This window comes from Sinohyriopsis cumingii, chromosome 3 (assembly GCF_028554795.1).
Source record: "Sinohyriopsis cumingii isolate HCF-2022 chromosome 3, ASM2855479v2, whole genome shotgun sequence".
NCBI lineage: Eukaryota > Metazoa > Mollusca > Bivalvia > Unionida > Unionidae > Sinohyriopsis > Sinohyriopsis cumingii.
In genome coordinates this window covers 144,558,559-144,577,368 of record NC_142963.1, presented here as the reverse complement: position 1 = coordinate 144,577,368, position 18,810 = coordinate 144,558,559, and the positions used below count along the sequence as shown (strand labels likewise).

At 35.2% G+C, this 18,810-nt stretch overlaps 1 protein-coding gene across 3 annotated transcripts in view; it reads right to left on the bottom strand.

The window, feature by feature from the left end:
* The window catches only part of LOC149804064 (carbohydrate sulfotransferase 15-like), a 50,887-nt gene extending 32,390 nt beyond the window's left edge, over positions 1–18,497 (bottom strand). Inside the window, exons 1-3 of one of the 3 annotated variants that reach the window (XM_089953922.1) lie at positions 18,394–18,497; positions 3,760–4,421; positions 2,646–2,880 (exon numbers count right to left, since the gene is read on the bottom strand). In XM_089953922.1, the coding sequence (XP_089810048.1) occupies positions 2,646–2,880; positions 3,760–3,981 (457 nt within the window). In that variant the 5' untranslated portion in view covers positions 3,982–4,421; positions 18,394–18,497. Of the gene's footprint in view, positions 1–2,645; positions 2,881–3,759; positions 4,422–6,226; positions 6,757–18,393 lie in introns of those variants that run through there. The other 2 variants (XM_089953923.1, XM_089953921.1) reach the window with 2 other exon arrangements.
* Between the last annotated feature and the right edge of the window lie 313 nt (positions 18,498–18,810).

The following is an 18,810-nucleotide window of genomic DNA, read 5'->3' as shown; positions in this document are numbered from 1 at the left end:
GACATAATTTATGTGCTAAAACAAGAGACCTTGATTCGTAAGATAAATACACTACCTTATACACACGTATGCACCCTATAGCCAAAGAAAAAGTTTAAATACATTAGCAGTAGATTTATTTCAGTCTTTGGAGTATTTGTTAAGCATTTTAACCGATGTTCTCTCTTTGGTCATAAAATGTGATTATGCTATTTTCAAATACGATTATTTCTTTTATCTTTATAGTTAAAGACAAAAGAAACAAAACCTAATATTTTCACATTTTGTAACAGAACTGTACTTTTGTACAATCACACATACAGATAATTCCAACTACCTTGTTACACACAGTGATTGGTCAAAATGTTATTTCTTCCTTGGTACACACATTATTTGGTCAAAAAAGTATTTCTTCTGCTGTACACATCAACTAGTGACCATAACAACTTATCGAATGTATCGCCAGGATTTAATAGGATCACCTTTTCCTGCTTGATCAACAACTTCTATTGCAAGTTTTGTTGAGAAAAAAAAACTTGGACACATAATAACGATGTAGTTCAAAATGTGTATATATTCAGTCTTCCCATAGTTTCACTTCAAATATTGTCCTGTTATCAGGCTTACGTATGAATATCCGTGCTAACGCTATGTATTAATGCCTGAAACATAATTATTGTTCAACGATTGTTTGAAATTTTATCTGAGCATCGTGTTAATTTAAATCTTGCACTATGGACTTTCTTATCATGCGAACTACTTAAATCAAAATAATTTTCAGTGTAACATTTATTTAACAATTACGTTACAAATTTCTATGTGTTTTTAGTGTTCATCAAAGACGTAATTTGTGGTATAGGTAAGCTTACACTCAATTAGAAACCTTAAGAACATTTGCTATATAGATGATCTTTTATAATCAATGAAATATTTTTCTGATGCGGAGTGAAAGGCATTTCTGGATTACTTTCATCGTTTTTTTTGCACAGTATCAAAATATTCTGTAAAGTCATTCCAAGAGAATGGAGTGTTAGATTTGTTAAAGTTGTAGTGTCTGATATGTGGATGAATTATCCCCGAAGTGTTGTAGTGTCTGATATGTGGATGAATTATCCCCGAAGTGTTGTAGTGTATGATATGTGGATGAATTATCCCCGAAGTGTTGTAGTGTCTGATATGTGGATGAATTATCCCCGAAGTGTTGTAGTGTCTGATATGTGGATGAATTATCCCCGAAGTGTTGTAGTGTCTGATATGTGGATGAACTGTAGTGTCTGATATGTGGATGAATTATCCCCGAAGTGTCGTAGTGTCTGATGAATACTGTGTAATTCATTACATTTTCAATATTGAAATTATATTGATGGTTATCTGTACAACCTTTTCAACCAAAACAAAAACAATATTCACATCCATATAACATCAATTAAATACCAGTTAAATGCATCAGAGACGATTTTTAACAAGGCCTGGTATTCTTTATTTTTACTATGACAGGCCCAGGGATGGGCTCTGATTCTCGTTGCTCTGATTCTCGTTACTAAAATATACCCTCCGCGTCATTACAATAAACTTCCACAGAACTTTCCTCCTAAATATATCAAGTTCACATTTCATTCATGTTTTATTATACTCTATAAGTATGCGTGTTTGTGTGTGTGTGTGTGTGTGTGTGTGTGTGTGTGTGTGTGTGTGTATGTGCGTGATCTTAAGTTTTAAGTTCAACTTGATATGTATTCTGAGAATAATTAATTGAATTTCTTTTGTGTTATACTTTCCATATGAGATGTATGGCAACACTTATGACATAAAACTAAAATATACAAACATTAACATATTGTTTTAGCGAAAAATTACAATTTGATTTAAAGTCAGCCAATTAAGAAATATGGGTTTAATAGTCATACCTCGTGGTCCCACCTCGTTATAACGATATTACATTTATCATAATTTTCAAGAGTAAACAATTCAATTTCTCTTCAGAAATACTTTTAATTGCTAATTATCATATAAACTTTTCTTTTCCTTTTTGAAGATCTGATTTAGAATTTGTTTCTGAAAACTTATTTTCGTCCTCATTTAAAGATTCATTTGTGTTTTCATTGGCATACATTATTTAAACCTGACTTTCTAGGACAATATTCGCTGTTAATTTTTAAAGAGATTCACACACACGTGCATTTTCCTTCAATATAAAGTCTGACAATCCATTCCTGCAGTCCGTTTGTTTTCACTGCTGCAAATATATAGTAAAACGATTTTCTAATTTTGCTACAAGTGCATCATTCATGTCCTGCTTAAAGACACACAGATCAAACGTGATAACTAATGGATTCATTTTTATTGAATTCGAAATTGTCCGAAATTCTTTTTTGATCCTCTCTTTGAAAAATATTAGTTCTCCATCATCCCCATTATGCCTCTAAAGTCTAAACTATAATATCTTGGTAAGTGTGTAGAGTCGGAAATTACATTGTCTGACATAATTTTTTATGAACCTTACAGCGCTTCCTTGGCTAGTAACTCTACATAAAATGAGCTCCCACATTGGCTTATTAGTTTGCAAAATTTCTTGTCTTTGATATGCTTCTTGTTCGCATGTAAAAATACAACACTGTTTTCTCAATTCCTTCTATGCAATCTTTCCAAATAATTGAATCACTTACAAAATCTCTTTCTGTTGAAAAACATGAGTTCCTTCCCTTTATTCCCAGACACGACGTCCGGATGTCGTAATATCCGGTGCCACAAGTCAGTAGTTCCACTTTTTGGAAATCCAATGATGAAGAAGTAAGGTAAGCATCGAAGTTTCTGTTGTGATTTAACACCATCCCCAACCCACTGAGTCACATTTTGAAGAAAGCACGGATTTTTGAAGTTTGGCAACATCTTGTACGGTATCTGTATAAATGGAGAAAACAGAAGGATATATACATAAACAAGGAGAAAACTCAAGAGAGGCTAATAGAGCATAAATTTTCATGACGTCATAACTGACATTTTAACCGACCTGCATTAATCATTTTTAATTTACTTTTGCGTTGGAAAGGTCATATATTTGGTGTTTACACTTGTTGCTTTTATAACATTGATACTACTTATCAATGCGCGCGCGCGCGTGTGTGTCTGTGTGTGTGTGTGTTTAAACATAAAAACGAGTTGCAGTCCATGTGAGAGATTTATTTCAGATATTTTTCTATGAGTAAATTTTCAGTAAAATATATGATCATGCCAATATATTATTTTATGATACGATAAACAATAAATCCCGAGTACATCGAATGTTTTGACCGACTGACACCGGGTCGTATAGCCTCCAGGTAAACATCTGTATTTTATTGTTACATTTCAACTTTGACATTACAGAAGAAAAATTGACCGGAAGCGAATATCCAGTTTTAGTCTTCAAATAAAAAGTTTTGAATTAGAAAATAATGTTAGTGTGGGAAGAGATAGTCAATTGCCGAAACATTTTAGCTGATTGAAACTGAATTGTTTGCAACAGGAATAGTTTTAATCCAAGTAAAACATGGATTAACTAAACGCAACAGGGTTTGATTCTTGAATGCATGGCTTTTAGCCACGGGCCTTCCCTGTTCATTTTAAAGATAGCAAACGACGGTGAAAATAAGGTGTATGTAGATAATACATATTATTTACACAGTGTCAAATCCATTCATACCTTTTCTTCAATCATGAATCTTTTAACGAAGCAAAATTTAGTTGAGTGGATTTTTAATCTGAATATAATATAGGTAGTTCACATACAATAATTCTTACCGTTTTCATGAGGTCCCAGTCTGGTCTTAGTGTCCGATTAACAAAGGGTCTAAACCCTTTTCCGTAACAAACGTCGTCCCTGCTTATACCCAGGGTTGGGCCAGTAGGGGTCCACCGTAGCTTTGTAATAAAACCGAGTTTTATGAGGGGCACGCACACTAGCCACATACCGCAAAATACCATCCAAAGTAATACATACCACCGTCGGTTCTTACTCAACATGATAAATCGAAGTGTCTTTCTAACTGTCAGTCCAATTTTCAAGCTATAAATAATGACATATCATATAACCGATAAAAGCAACAGTTAGTTAAGTGTCTCTTTCCAAACGTCCCCGTAATGGGGGAGATTGTGCATGAAGCTGACCCCGATATAACACGTCCTGCTTATAATGCACTGAAGAAACCCTCTCCATTGTCTCTCTTTTGTTTTGCGTTGTTTCTTTTACAACGATTTCATAACCACACCACATAATTAATTTTAATTCCATATATCGCCTGCATCCACAAACTGTCGTTGACGCTTGCAAAGCTTACAGGCGTTACCTTGTGAGTTATTATTAGATCATGCAAAACTGTTCCTCTGTCGTCTCACCACTGGGCGCGGTAGGTCTTAAAAATGAATCCTATATTCAGAATGAATTTTGCTGCCGGTCAGCTCATCTAAAGACAAGGAAAAATGCATTAATGCATGCATTACTGACATTATATATATATATATATATATATATATATATATATATATATATATATATATATATATATATATATATATATATATATATATATATGAATAGTGCCATAATGTGTATATTTTACATGAAGCAGTCATCTAACGCCATTTGTGTCGTTCATCGCGTTTTCATACTAACTGCATGACTCATGCTACGGTAATTTGTGTAAATTGTAGGAGTAATTTTACGACACAAATAATGCTTTCTTTAATAGTATTTTTAAAGGAAAACGGGATGTGTATTGTTGATTTGTAAGCGTTATAACACAGTGTGTATGTATGTATGTATGTATGTATGGGAGAGGAGAGACAGACAGGTAGACAGACAGATAGGTATGGATGTTAGATATATAGGTATATGATGATGCATGCATGTCTCGATGGCAGTAAACAAAGACATTAAGCTTATTATAAAGTGATTGGGTTGATACACGGGGAACATCGGAATACAGTTTAAGGGTATATATATATATATATATATATATATATATATATATATATATATATATATATATATATAGAGAGAGAGAGAGAGAGAGAGAGAGAGAGTTGTCTCGAAGGGGGGTTCTGTGAATTTTCAGAGAAAGAAAACACACTGTGCAGGTACTGTGACCTATACACGAGCAGAGTGTCTGATGGTAAAGGGGACAAACCGGAAAAGGTTGAAAGGTGTGGTGCGGTCCAACCAAGCCAAGGTAACGGTGACCTCCATCCAGCAACCGTTTTCGAATACAAAAAGTTATAATTTCCATATCAATTTTCATGACCATTTTGGATCCGCAAGTAATCAACTCCCTGGCGACTGGTAAAGAATGGATACATAAGAGAGAGAGAGAGAAAGAGAGAGAGAGAGAGAACATACTTTTTTAATCTGGCATACTTCCAGATAGAGTTTTAATTTATGTGTGTGTGTGTGTGTGTGATTGGATTTTAACGTAGCTTTAACAATTGTTCAGTGACATCGCAGCCATGTCTGCTGTGTGGCAGTTTATAGTGATGTCTAGCACTGCGGCATCATGCCGCGGAATGTAGCATCATGCTCCACCCAGTCACATTATTCTGACACCAGGCCGACCAGTCCAAACACTAATCCTTCAATTCTGAGCGCCTAGCGACTCAGCGGTTTGTACCAATTTTATAAGTCTTTTGTATTAGTCGGCCAAGGTTTGAACCCACGAATAGTATAACCACTAGGCCACGGAAGTGGTCTCCATAGAATTTTAAAATTATTTACGAAATAATCAAATAAAATTACTAACGTGATTGAATATGCTACTTTGCTGCGTTTACGATGAGAAAACAACATTAATTAATGAAACATAAAACACAAAGGACATAAAGGAACTAAGAAATGAAGGAAGCACGAATAGAAGGAAGGAAACCGTTGAAATGAAATAATTCATTGTTTTTAAGATAGTTGATTGCTTTTTAAGTAAAAAGATTTCTAAAATACATCGAATCATGCTAAAGTATATATATATATATATATATATATATATATATATATATATATATATATATCTGTGTGTGTGTGTGTGTGTGTGTGTATGTATGTATGAATGTATATATATATATATATATATATATATATATATATATATATATATATATGCGTGTGTGTGTGTGTGTGTGCGTGTGTGGGTGTGTGGGTGATTGTTCTGCATAGCAAAATGTGAAACAGACTGAAATATTGAAATATTGAAAAATCAAAAAACAAAAGTAGATTATTACTTACAGATCACTTGAGCAACAACCGGCGTACGTTTCTATTTATAAAAAATATATATCTTTCTTATATTCGTAATCCACTCCAAACACCTTTCGGTATAACCTCGACATACGACGACTTCCAGCTATAAATGACCAACATGTACGTATTCCTATTTCCATAACCTACGGAAATAAAGACCGCTATGCTGCTTACTAATGCACATCATTGTTAATGACCTCTTCTATATTGTAATTCATTGTTTTTGTGCCTTGTGTCTGAAATAACGTGATGGGCAATGTAACGTCAAAAGGACCTGTCAAGGGAATGAAAGGTGGTACAAAGTAATAGCACAGTAATGACCACAAACACGGATGACTGGTAGGCAGATATTTGGATATAAAATAAATCCCGGTGTTTGAACGTTCTCTTATCCGTGTCATTCGGAACATTTCAAGTGTCTGAAAGCTTCAAGTATCTGAAGGCTTGAACCAAAGTATTGGTCCCTTTGCCCTATAAAATCCATCACTGCACATAGTGCCATCATGAATAGCACGGTAATGACCAAAACGCGGATGTCTGGTAGGTAGATACATGGATATAAAAGGAATCCCAGTGTAGAACGTCATCTTATCCATGCCATTTGGGACCTTTCAAGTGTCCGAAAGATTCAAGAATCGGAAAGTCGGTCCTCTTGTCGCTTAAAATCAATCACTGCACACAGTGCCATCACGAATAGTTTATATATATATATATATATATATATATATATATATATATATATATATATATATATATATAAGCGAAACAGCTCATTAATATTAACGTTTAGTATATCTGCAATAATATCAGATAACACACACACACACACACACACACACACACACACACAAACACACACACACACACACAATATATTTGACAAGCGAGTATCCGGGATGTTTCCCCGAGAGATTTTGAGATGGCGTCATTTTGCTTTGCTATGACGCCTGCAGTGTGGCAGTTTATAGTGATGTGTGTGTGTGTGTGTGTGTGTGTGTGTGTGTGTGTGTGTGTGTGCGTGCGTGCGTGTGTGTGTGTGATTTGGATTTTTAACGTAGCATTAACAATTTTACAGTCATATCCTTACGATGTCTGCAGTGTGACAGTTTATAGTGATGTCTAGCACTGGGGCATCATGAAACAGACATGTAACATGATGTCCCACCCAGTCACATTATCCTGACACCAGGCCGACCAGTTCTAGCACAATCCTCTTAATACTAAGCGCCAAGCAAAGCAACTGCCAGTAATTTTTCATAAGTCTTTGGTATGATTCGACCGGTGTTCGAACCCGCATAAGATGCGGATGCTCTAACCACTTAGGCCGCCCGATCGGTCAACTGTGGAATAATGAAACAAAATATTTACTCGCTGTTGCTGGATACTGCATTATTCAATGAGATTTATAAAATAAATATGAAGTTAATTCCAGGCAGTATTCTAGAAATTGGTTCGAATGGAAGCGAAAACATTCTGACACATTTTTTTAGTGTCTGCACAGAAAGACGTACGCTAACACGGGTAATTTATTTATTTAATTTTTCATCAAGATTTAAATATCTTTTTTTTTCTTCACGATATGTGAGCAAATGCTTTTGTGTCCTCTGGACAAGATTTTCATTGCTATATATGGACCGGCATTTATTCATTTAACATACAACTGTAATGATTGCCGATGATTGCCGATGACAAATTTCCGTTTATCTCTTATACAATTTGAAAACAAATTAGTGTCAAGGATGAAGGCATTAATATAAACTTTTAGTTTTATCGAATAAAACTGCATTGTCTTCACAGGTAAACAACACGCGCTCCATAAAAATCATTCGCCTCGGGCAGAACTCAGCTACCAATCTTCAAAATGAATTACTGAGAAGAGAATACTAAATGTCAGGAATTGTAATAACGATACACGTTAAAACAAGCTGACAAAAAAAAAACAGACCATACATACTTACAATTCCTTATTGTGCATGTTAATACTGCAGATACAGAGTTCGTACTGTACATTTAAGTTTCTATCTCTGCTTATTAATTTACTCCAAAAATTTCGTCCGTGCAGTTTTGTTTTGGAACATAGTCACGTACACGTGTGTCTGAATCTTTCTTTCTTTCACTTTACAAGGAAACTGTCATAGTAACGGAAAGGCATGACGTAAGGCTTTTGCAAAAAGAAAAGAAGCCTCTAAGCATCAAAGGGTCATGGCTTTTGTGAAAGGTAATGCATTAAAGGTTGCATCTCAAATGTAAATCTCCAAACAGACTGTGTATTGCCAAATGTTGAATAAATTTAGCTAACTTTATATTCTCAGCTGGCTGGAAAGGGCGTAGTCGTCGTTTAAACACCACATCCACACTCGCACCGTGTATGTATGTATGTATGTATGTATGTATGTATGTATGTATTTATGTATGTATCTAGTCGTCGTTTAAACACCACATCCACACTCGCACGATGTATGTATGTATGTATGTATGTAGTCGTCGTTTAAACACCACATCCACACTCGCACCATGTATGTATGTGTATATATATATATATATATATATATATATATATATATATATATATATATATATATATATATATATATATATATATATATATACATGTGTGTGTGTGTATCACTAAAGTGGACTAAATATAATTTTCTTGGGATATTTTAATGTATAAGTGTTTAGTAATTTGTCTTATTATATGCTCATTTTTTTCCCCGTTAACTTTGCATTGTCAGAATCGTTCAATATTCCCCGATACTGAACGCGCGCGACAATACACATATAGCATTCACGTGAATAAAGGAACTACTTTCTATTGTAAACAAACAATGACGCAGACACCAGCACTTTTGATTTGTAAACACATCATATACACGCGCGTAAGAGGCTCTTTACGTTGTGGTTATTTAAATTTGCTTCTGAATGAACTAAAACATGTTCCGTGGACTGCGAAAAAAAACCCCAGCTGTTTTGGCACATTTCGCGTTGATACAATGTTACGGATTTAGGCTAGCTACATTATATAAAAGACGGACGATTATGTCCTTACAAATAACATACAAGTGACAAGGCATATACTGTCTTCTTTATCTGGTGATAAGAATGACAAAATACTTACAGTTTTACATCCTGAATTTCCTCAAAATGTTTTTTCTTAATTCTGCAAATCCGAATTACATGAGCCATGTCACAGGTTTTCAATCTGGATTGCACATTTCGAAAGTGTGCCGTATTTTCGATGATAAGTGCAATTGCATCCTCCTTACTGCACTCAAAATGAAATACACATTAATTTCCATAGCGTCTTTTTGAAAATTGCATTTGAAAGACTTCATATTTTTCCAACGTTATGATTTCAAACATTCAGTGACAGAAACAGAAACACATTTGCAGACGTAAACACGCTTCTCGCGCGCCACTTCAATCCGATGTATTTCATGTACAATTTGCACAGATGAATCCAGTCCAAAATCACAAACTTTCGTCGAATCGAAACAAAATACCAAAGTATATTCACTCCAGATCAAATGGAAAAGTCGTTGCAATGCGGATTCATTCACAAATTGACTGCAAATTTCAATTTTAACAAGAATCGCCATTTTCAATCGCGCGACTAAATTCAAATTTATCTGGGCGGATCTATGTGTGCATTAATAATGATGTTATTTTGTAATGTCAAATCTGCGCTTGTGTATTTAGTTTGGAATACGGCATTCATTCATTTACGTTGTTTCTTGCAGTGTATTTTGTTTATATAATTAAACCTTAGGTAGAAAAAAATGAGCATATAATAAAAAGGTTACTGCAGTTGTATGGGAAAACATGAACTCGTTTTGTCGGAAGGATATACTGCACTCACAAGTTCGTGCAGTATTCCATCCAAAAACTCGTTCATATTTTCCCATACAAATGCAGTAACCTATAAATATGACTTCTTTGTAGCGTGTGTTTAGGTCGTGCGTCGTTTTGTATTTAGCAAAGTATAAATCTTTGGCTTGGAAAGGCTTACTAAATGGTAATACAAATATGATAAAGGGAAACCCATGTACGTGCGAACTTAGTTTCTTTATGTGTGGCAATTAGGTGATTGGAGTGAATTTTGTATTGTATTTGCGCGTTTAAAAATCCTTCAGTTGACAAGGATAGTTGTCTATAGATCCTTGCAAAATAGATAAAACAGTAATCTGAAACAAAACTTGTGCAGGAGTTGTTTGATTCCCTCGTTTTACATTAAGATACAAAATATATCAAAAGACGCTATAACATTGTAAGAAAACGACATTAAGGTACAACAGATAGCAAAAGACGCTCTAACATTGTAAGAAAACGACATTAAGAGACAACAGATAGCAAAAGACGCTCTAACATTGTAAGAAAACGACATTAAGAGACAACAGATAGCAAAAGACGCTCTAACATTGTAAGAAAACGACATTAATGTACAACAGATAGCAAAAGACGCTCCATCATTGTAAGAAAACGACATTAAGAGACAACAGATAGCAAAAGACGCTCTAACATTGTAAGAAAACGACATTAATGTACAACAGATAGCAAAAGACGCTCCAACATTGTAAGAAAACGACATTAAGAGACAACAGATAGCAAAAGACGCTCCAACATTGTAAGAAAACGACATTAAGAGACAACAGATAGCAAAAGACGCTCTAACATTGTAAGAAAACGACATTAATGTACAACAGATAGCAAAAGACGCTCCAACATTGTAAGAAAACGACATTAAGAGACAACAGATAGCAAAAGACGCTCCAACATTGTAAGAAAACGACATTAAGAGACAACAGATAGCAAAAGACGCTCTAACATTGTAAGAAAACGACATTAATGTACAACAGATAGCAAAAGACGCTCCAACATTGTAAGAAAACGACATTAAGAGACAACAGATAGCAAAAGACGCTCTAACATTGTAAGAAAACGACATTATGGTACAACAGATAGCAAAAGACGCTCCAACATTGTAAGAAAACGACATTAAGAGACAACAGATAGCAAAAGACGCTCCAACATTGTAAGAAAACGACATTAATGTACAACAGATAGCAAAAGACGCTCTAACATTGTAAGAAAACGACATTAAGAGACAACAGATAGCAAAAGACGCTCTAACATTGTAAGAAAACGACATTAATGTACAACAGATAACAAAAGACGCTCTAACATTGTAAGAAAACGACATTAATGTACAACAGATAGCAAAAGACGCTCCAACATTGTAAGAAAACGACATTAAGAGACAACAGATAGCAAAAGACGCTCTAACATTGTAAGAAAACGACATTAATGTACAACAGATAGCAAAAGACGCTCCAACATTGTAAGAAAACGACATTAAGAGACAACAGATAGCAAAAGACGCTCTAACATTGTAAGAAAACGACATTAATGTACAACAGATAGCAAAAGACGCTCTAACATTGTAAGAAAACGACATTAAGAGACAACAGATAGCAAAAGACGCTCCAACATTGTAAGAAAACGACATTAATGTACAACAGATAACAAAAGACGCTCTAACATTGTAAGAAAACGACATTAATGTACAACAGATAGCAAAAGACGCTCTAACATTGTAAGAAAACGACATTAAGAGACAACAGATAGCAAAAGACGCTCTAACATTGTAAGAAAACGACATTAATGTACAACAGATAGTAAAAGACGCTCCAACATTGTAAGAAAACGACATTAATGTACAACAGATAGCAAAAGACGCTCCAACATTGTAAGAAAACGACATTAAGAGACAACAGATAGCAAAAGACGCTCTAACATTGTAAGAAAACGACATTAATGTACAACAGATAGCAAAAGACGCTCTAACATTGTAAGAAAACGACATTAATGTACAACAGATAGCAAAAGACGCTCCAACATTGTAAGAAAACGACATTAAGAGACAATAGATAGCAAAAGACGCTCCAACATTGTAAGAAAACGACATTAATGTACAACAGATAGCAAAAGACGCTCTAACATTGTAAGAAAACGACATTAAGAGACAACAGATAGCAAAAGACGCTCTAACATTGTAAGAAAACGACATTAATGTACAACAGATAGCAAAAGACGCTCTAACATTGTAAGAAAACGACATTAATGTACAACAGATAGCAAAAGACGCTCCAACATTGTAAGAAAACGACATTAAGAGACAACAGATAGCAAAAGACGCTCTAACATTGTAAGAAAACGACATTAATGTACAACAGATAGCAAAAGACGCTCCAACATTGTAAGAAAACGACATTAAGAGACAACAGATAGGAAAAGACGCTCCAACATTGTAAGAAAACGACATTAAGAGACAACAGATAGCAAAAGACGCTCTAACATTGTAAGAAAACGACATTATGGTACGACAGATAGCAAAAGACGCTCTAACATTGTAAGAAAACGACATTAATGTACAACAGATAGCAAAAGACGCTCCAACATTGTAAGAAAACGACATTAAGAGACAACAGATAGGAAAAGACGCTCCAACATTGTAAGAAAACGACATTAAGAGACAACAGATAGCAAAAGACGCTCTAACATTGTAAGAAAACGACATTATGGTACGACAGATAGCAAAAGACGCTCTAACATTGTAAGAAAACGACATTAATGTACAACAGATAGCAAAAGACGCTCCAACATTGTAAGAAAACGACATTAATGTACAACAGATAGCAAAAGACGCTCTAACATTGTAAGAAAACGACATTAAGAGACAACAGATAGCAAAAGACGCTCCAACATTGTAAGAAAACGACATTAAGAGACAACAGATAGCAAAAGACGCTCTAACAATGTAAGAAAACGACATTATGGTACGACAGATAGCAAAAGACGCTCTAAATTTGTAAGAAAACGACATTAAGGTACAACAGATAGCAAAAGACGCTATAACATTGTAAGAAAACGACATTAAGGTACAACAGATAGCAAAAGACGCTATAACATTGTAAGAAAACGACATTAAGGTACAACAGATAGCAAAAGACGCTCTAACATTGTAAGAAAACGACATTAAGAGACAACAGATAGCAAAAGACGCTCTAACATTGTAAGAAAACGACATTAAGAGACAACAGATAGCAAAAGACGCTCCAACATTGTAAGAAAACGACATTAAGAGACAACAGATAGCAAAAGACGCTCCAACATTGTAAGAAAACGACATTATGGTACGACAGATAGCAAAAGACGCTCTAACATTGTAAGAAAACGACATTATGGTACGACAGATAGCAAAAGACGCTCTAACATTGTAAGAAAACGACATTAATGTACAACAGATAGCAAAAGACGCTCCAACATTGTAAGAAAACGACATTAATGTACAACAGATAGGAAAAGACGCTCCAACATTGTAAGAAAACGACATTAAGAGACAACAGATAGCAAAAGACGCTCTAACATTGTAAGAAAACGACATTAAGAGACAACAGATAGCAAAAGACGCTCTACCATTGTAAGAAAACGACATTAAGAGACAACAGATAGCAAAAGACGCTCTAACATTGTAAGAAAACGACATTAATGTACAACAGATAGGAAAAGACGCTCCAACATTGTAAGAAAACGACATTAAGAGACAACAGATAGCAAAAGACGCTCTAACATTGTAAGAAAACGACATTATGGTACGACAGATAGCAAAAGACACTCTAAATTTGTAAGAAAACGACATTAAGGTACAACAGATAGCAAAAGACGCTATAACATTGTAAGAAAACGACATTAAGGTACAACAGATAGCAAAAGACGCTATAACATTGTAAGAAAACGACATTAAGGTACAACAGATAGCAAAAGACGCTCTAACATTGTAAGAAAACGACATTAAGAGACAACAGATAGCAAAAGACGCTCTAACATTGTAAGAAAACGACATTAAGAGACAACAGATAGCAAAAGACGCTCTAACATTGTAAGAAAACGACATTAAGAGACAACAGATAGCAAAAGACGCTCTAACATTGTAAGAAAACGACATTAATGTACAACAGATAGCAAAAGACGCTCCAACATTGTATGAAAACGACATTAAGAGACAACAGATAGCAAAAGACGCTCTAACATTGTAAGAAAACGACATTATGGTACGACAGATAGCAAAAGACGCTCTAAATTTGTAAGAAAACGACATTAAGGTACAACAGATAGCAAAAGACGCTCTAACATTGTAAGAAAACGACATTAATGTACAACAGATAGGAAAAGACGCTCCAACATTGTAAGAAAACGACATTAAGAGACAACAGATAGCAAAAGACGCTCTAACATTGTAAGAAAACGACATTATGGTACGACAGATAGCAAGAGACGCTCTAAATTTGCAAGAAAACGACATTAATGTACAACAGATAGCAAAAGACGCTCTAACATTGTAAGAAAACGACATTAAGGTACAACAGATAGCAAAAGACGCTATAACATTGCAAGAAAACGACATTAAGGTACAACAGATAGCAAAAGACGCTCTAACATTGTAAGAAAACGACATTAAGAGACAACAGATAGCAAAAGACTCTCTAACATTGTAAGAAAACGACATTAAGAGACAACAGATAGCAAAAGACGCTCTAACATTGTAAGAAAACGACATTAATGTACAATAGATAGCAAAAGACGCTCTAACATTGTAAGAAAACGACATTAATGTACAACAGATAGCAAAAGACGCTCCAACATTGTAAGAAAACGACATTAAGGTACAACAGATAGCAAAAGACGCTCTAACATTGTAAGAAAACGACATTAATGTACAACAGATAGCAAAAGACGCTCCAACATTGTAAGAAAACGACATTAATGTACAACAGATAGCAAAAGACGCTCTAACATTGTAAGAAAATGACATTAAGAGACAACAGATAGCAAAAGACGCTCTAACATTGTAAAAAAACGACATTAAGGTACAACAGATAGCAAAAGACGCTCTAACATTGTAAGAAAACGACATTAAGGTACAACAGATAGCAAAAGACGCTCTAACATTGTAAGAAAACGACATTAAGAGACAACAGATAGCAAAAGACGCTCTAACATTTTAAGAAAACGACATTAAGAGACAACAGATAGCAAAAGACGCTCTAACATTGTAAGAAAACGACATTAATGTACAACAGATAGCAAAAGACGCTCCAACATTGTAAGAAAACGACATTAAGGTACAATAGATAGCAAAAGACGCTCTAACATTGTAAGAAAACGACATTATGGTACGACAGATAGCAAAAGACGCTCTAACATTGTAAGAAAACGACATTATGGTACGACAGATAGCAAAAGACGCTCTAACATTGTAAGAAAACGACATTAATGTACAACAGATAGCAAAAGACGCTATAACATTGTAAGAAAACGACATTAATGTACAACAGATAGCAAAAGACGCTCTAACATTGTAAGAAAACGACATTAAGAGAGAACACATAGCAAAACACGCTCTAACATTGTAAGAAAACGACATTATGGTACGACAGATAGCAAAAGACGCTCTAAATTTGTAAGAAAACGACATTAAGAGACAACATATAGCAAATTATTCTCTAAGAAAACGACCTTAAGATCGATGTATAGACTGGTCTTGTGAAATGACATTCTTTTGTTGAAAATAGTGAGTAGTATAGCAGAAGTCACCGAGTCTTTCACTAGATCGCACGTTTCGATCATTCGAAGAGGAAACTTTTCTGGCGCATTACGTCAGCAAAAACGTTAACTCTATAAAGACCATTGTAATGGGTTTTGCTCATTTTGAGTGGTACGAAATCTAAGTATATTTAGGGGAAAAAAGAAAGAAAAAAGAAAACAATAGTTCAACTAATACCTTTTCAACGGACCACTTTTCAACCTTTGTTTCTTCTAAAACGTTTTGAAAACTCCATTAAAAAGTTAACATTGATGTACTGATGTGTATAGTGAAACAACATTCTTCTTTTTATTCAAAATCGTCATTAGCACAGCGGAAAACACCGAGTCGTTCTCTAGATCGAATATGTTGATCTTTCGAAGAGAAAGAAACAAATACTGGTGCACATTGGTGCATACGTCATGATACCAATGGCCGATACAAGACCAGCAAATGATTCGCTCCATTTTCAGTTTTAGGTAATTGATTATCATCCAAATATTTCTCAAATAAAAGAAATAGAAATAGTTCATCTAATACTTAATTTAATATTTTTCATTTTATTCTTAAGTTTACAAACATTTCAACCAAATATTATGGGAAGAAAATGGAATGATAAATGTTGAAGAGGCTATTTAATAACAAGGAGTCATCGTATGAGCAGATATTGGCATGATGCCAAGGAAGCATCCTATGAGCACATATTGGCATGACGCCAGAGAGCCATGGTATGAGCACATGTTGCATTATGACAAGGAGGCATCGTATGAGCACATTGGCATGATGCTAAGGAAGCATCTTCTGAGCACATATTGGCATGATGCCAGAGAGCCATGGTATGAGCACATATTACATTATGACAAGGAGTCATCGTATGAGCACATATTGGCATGATGCGAGAGAGCCATGGTATGAGCACATATTACATTATGACAAGGAGACATCGTATGAGCACATATTGGCATGATGCGAGAGAGCCATGGTATGAGCACATATTACATTATGACAAGGAGTCATCGTATGAGCACATATTGGCATGATGCGAGAGAGCCATGGTATGAGCACATATTACATTATGACAAGGAGGCATGGTATGAGCACATATTGGCATGATGCGAGAGAGCCATGGTATGAGCACATATTACATTATGACAAGGAGGCATGGTATGAGCACATATTGGCATGATGCGAGAGAGTCATGGTATGAGCACATATTACATTATGACAAGGAGTCATCGTATGAGCACATTGGCATGATGCCAGAGAGCCATGGTATGAGCACATATTACATTATGACAAGGAGGCATCGTATGAGCACATATTGGCATGATGCGAGAGAGCCATGGTATGAGCACATATTACATTATGACAAGGAGGCATGGTATGAGCACATATTGGCATGATGCGAGAGAGTCATGGTATGAGCACATATTACATTATGACAAGGAGTCATCGTATGAGCACATTGGCATGATGCCAGAGAGCCATGGTATGAGCACATATTACATTATGACAAGGAGGCATCGTATGAGCACATATTGGCATGATGCGAGAGAGCCATGGTATGAGCACATATTACATTATAACAAGGAGGCATCGTATGAGCACATAATGGCATGATGCCAGAGAGCCATGGTATGAGAACATATTACATTATGACAAGGAGTCATCGTATGAGCACATTGGCATGATGCCAGAGAGCCATGGTATGAGCACATATTACATTATGACAAGGAGGCATGGTATGAGCACATATTGGCATGATGCGAGAGAGCCATGGTATGGGCACATATTACATTATGACAAGGAGGCATCGTATGAGCACATATTGGCATGATGCGAGAGAGCCATGGTATGAGCACATATTACATTATGACAAGGAGGCATGGTATGAGCACATATTGGCATGATGTGAGAGAGCCATGGTATGAGCACATATTACATTATGACAAGGAGGCATCGTATGAGCACATATTGGCATGATGCTAATATGTTTGTACCTGTATTCCGTAGTGATTATTAACTCTATCCTGGTGTTATGAGTATCCGGGGTCAAACTATTGGAGTTTTCTCTTGAAAAGGAAACTAAACAAGGACAACAACAACAACAGTAACAACAAGACAACAAATAAAATATACAGACTCGCGTAAAACCATTAAAATGACCCCATATGACGCGGATATCCTAGCCAGTATAATGCAGATGATATGCGATAATCGAAGAAAAACAAACTGCATAGCTCCGTAAACCTTTGCAAGAAAACGATTAAAATTAAAGATGTTGTGGAGCCCTTAATGTAAGCCTTGTATCAAACTTGGCTTCAAACCGTGTAGTCCTTTATAAGTGATAGAGTGGAAATTAAATCTGCTACAAATGGGACTAACGTACATAAGAATAACGTAAAGACCGTGCTAATTATATATATAAATAAATAAATAAATAAATATATATATATATATATATATATATATATATATATATATATATATATATATATATATATATTACCTCAGAATTCTTTGTGCTTGTTTTGCTTTGAACTTCTCAATTTTTGTTTTGTTTTCTCGGTCTCTTTTTGTACGTGTGTGTGCGCTTCTTCAAAATCCCGTGTGTCCACACTGTCTATGACCTAGAAACTATTAATACCGTATAGAAATACTTGTGTGAAGGAAGCCGATGGTAGCACACGAATAAGCACGTGACACTCATTTGTTTTCAGGATACATCTCCATTCAAGACTACGAAACAAACATATTTAACATTTAATTTTTCACACTTAGGACAGCCTTAGCCACAGGGCAAGATATTTCAATATATATAATTAAAAAAGCCCGTCTCGATCGCATGGCTGCATATATTTTGACTCACAATGCTTAGCACTGATGGATAGTGGAGGTGTCAGGTTTATGTCAGATTCTTGACTCT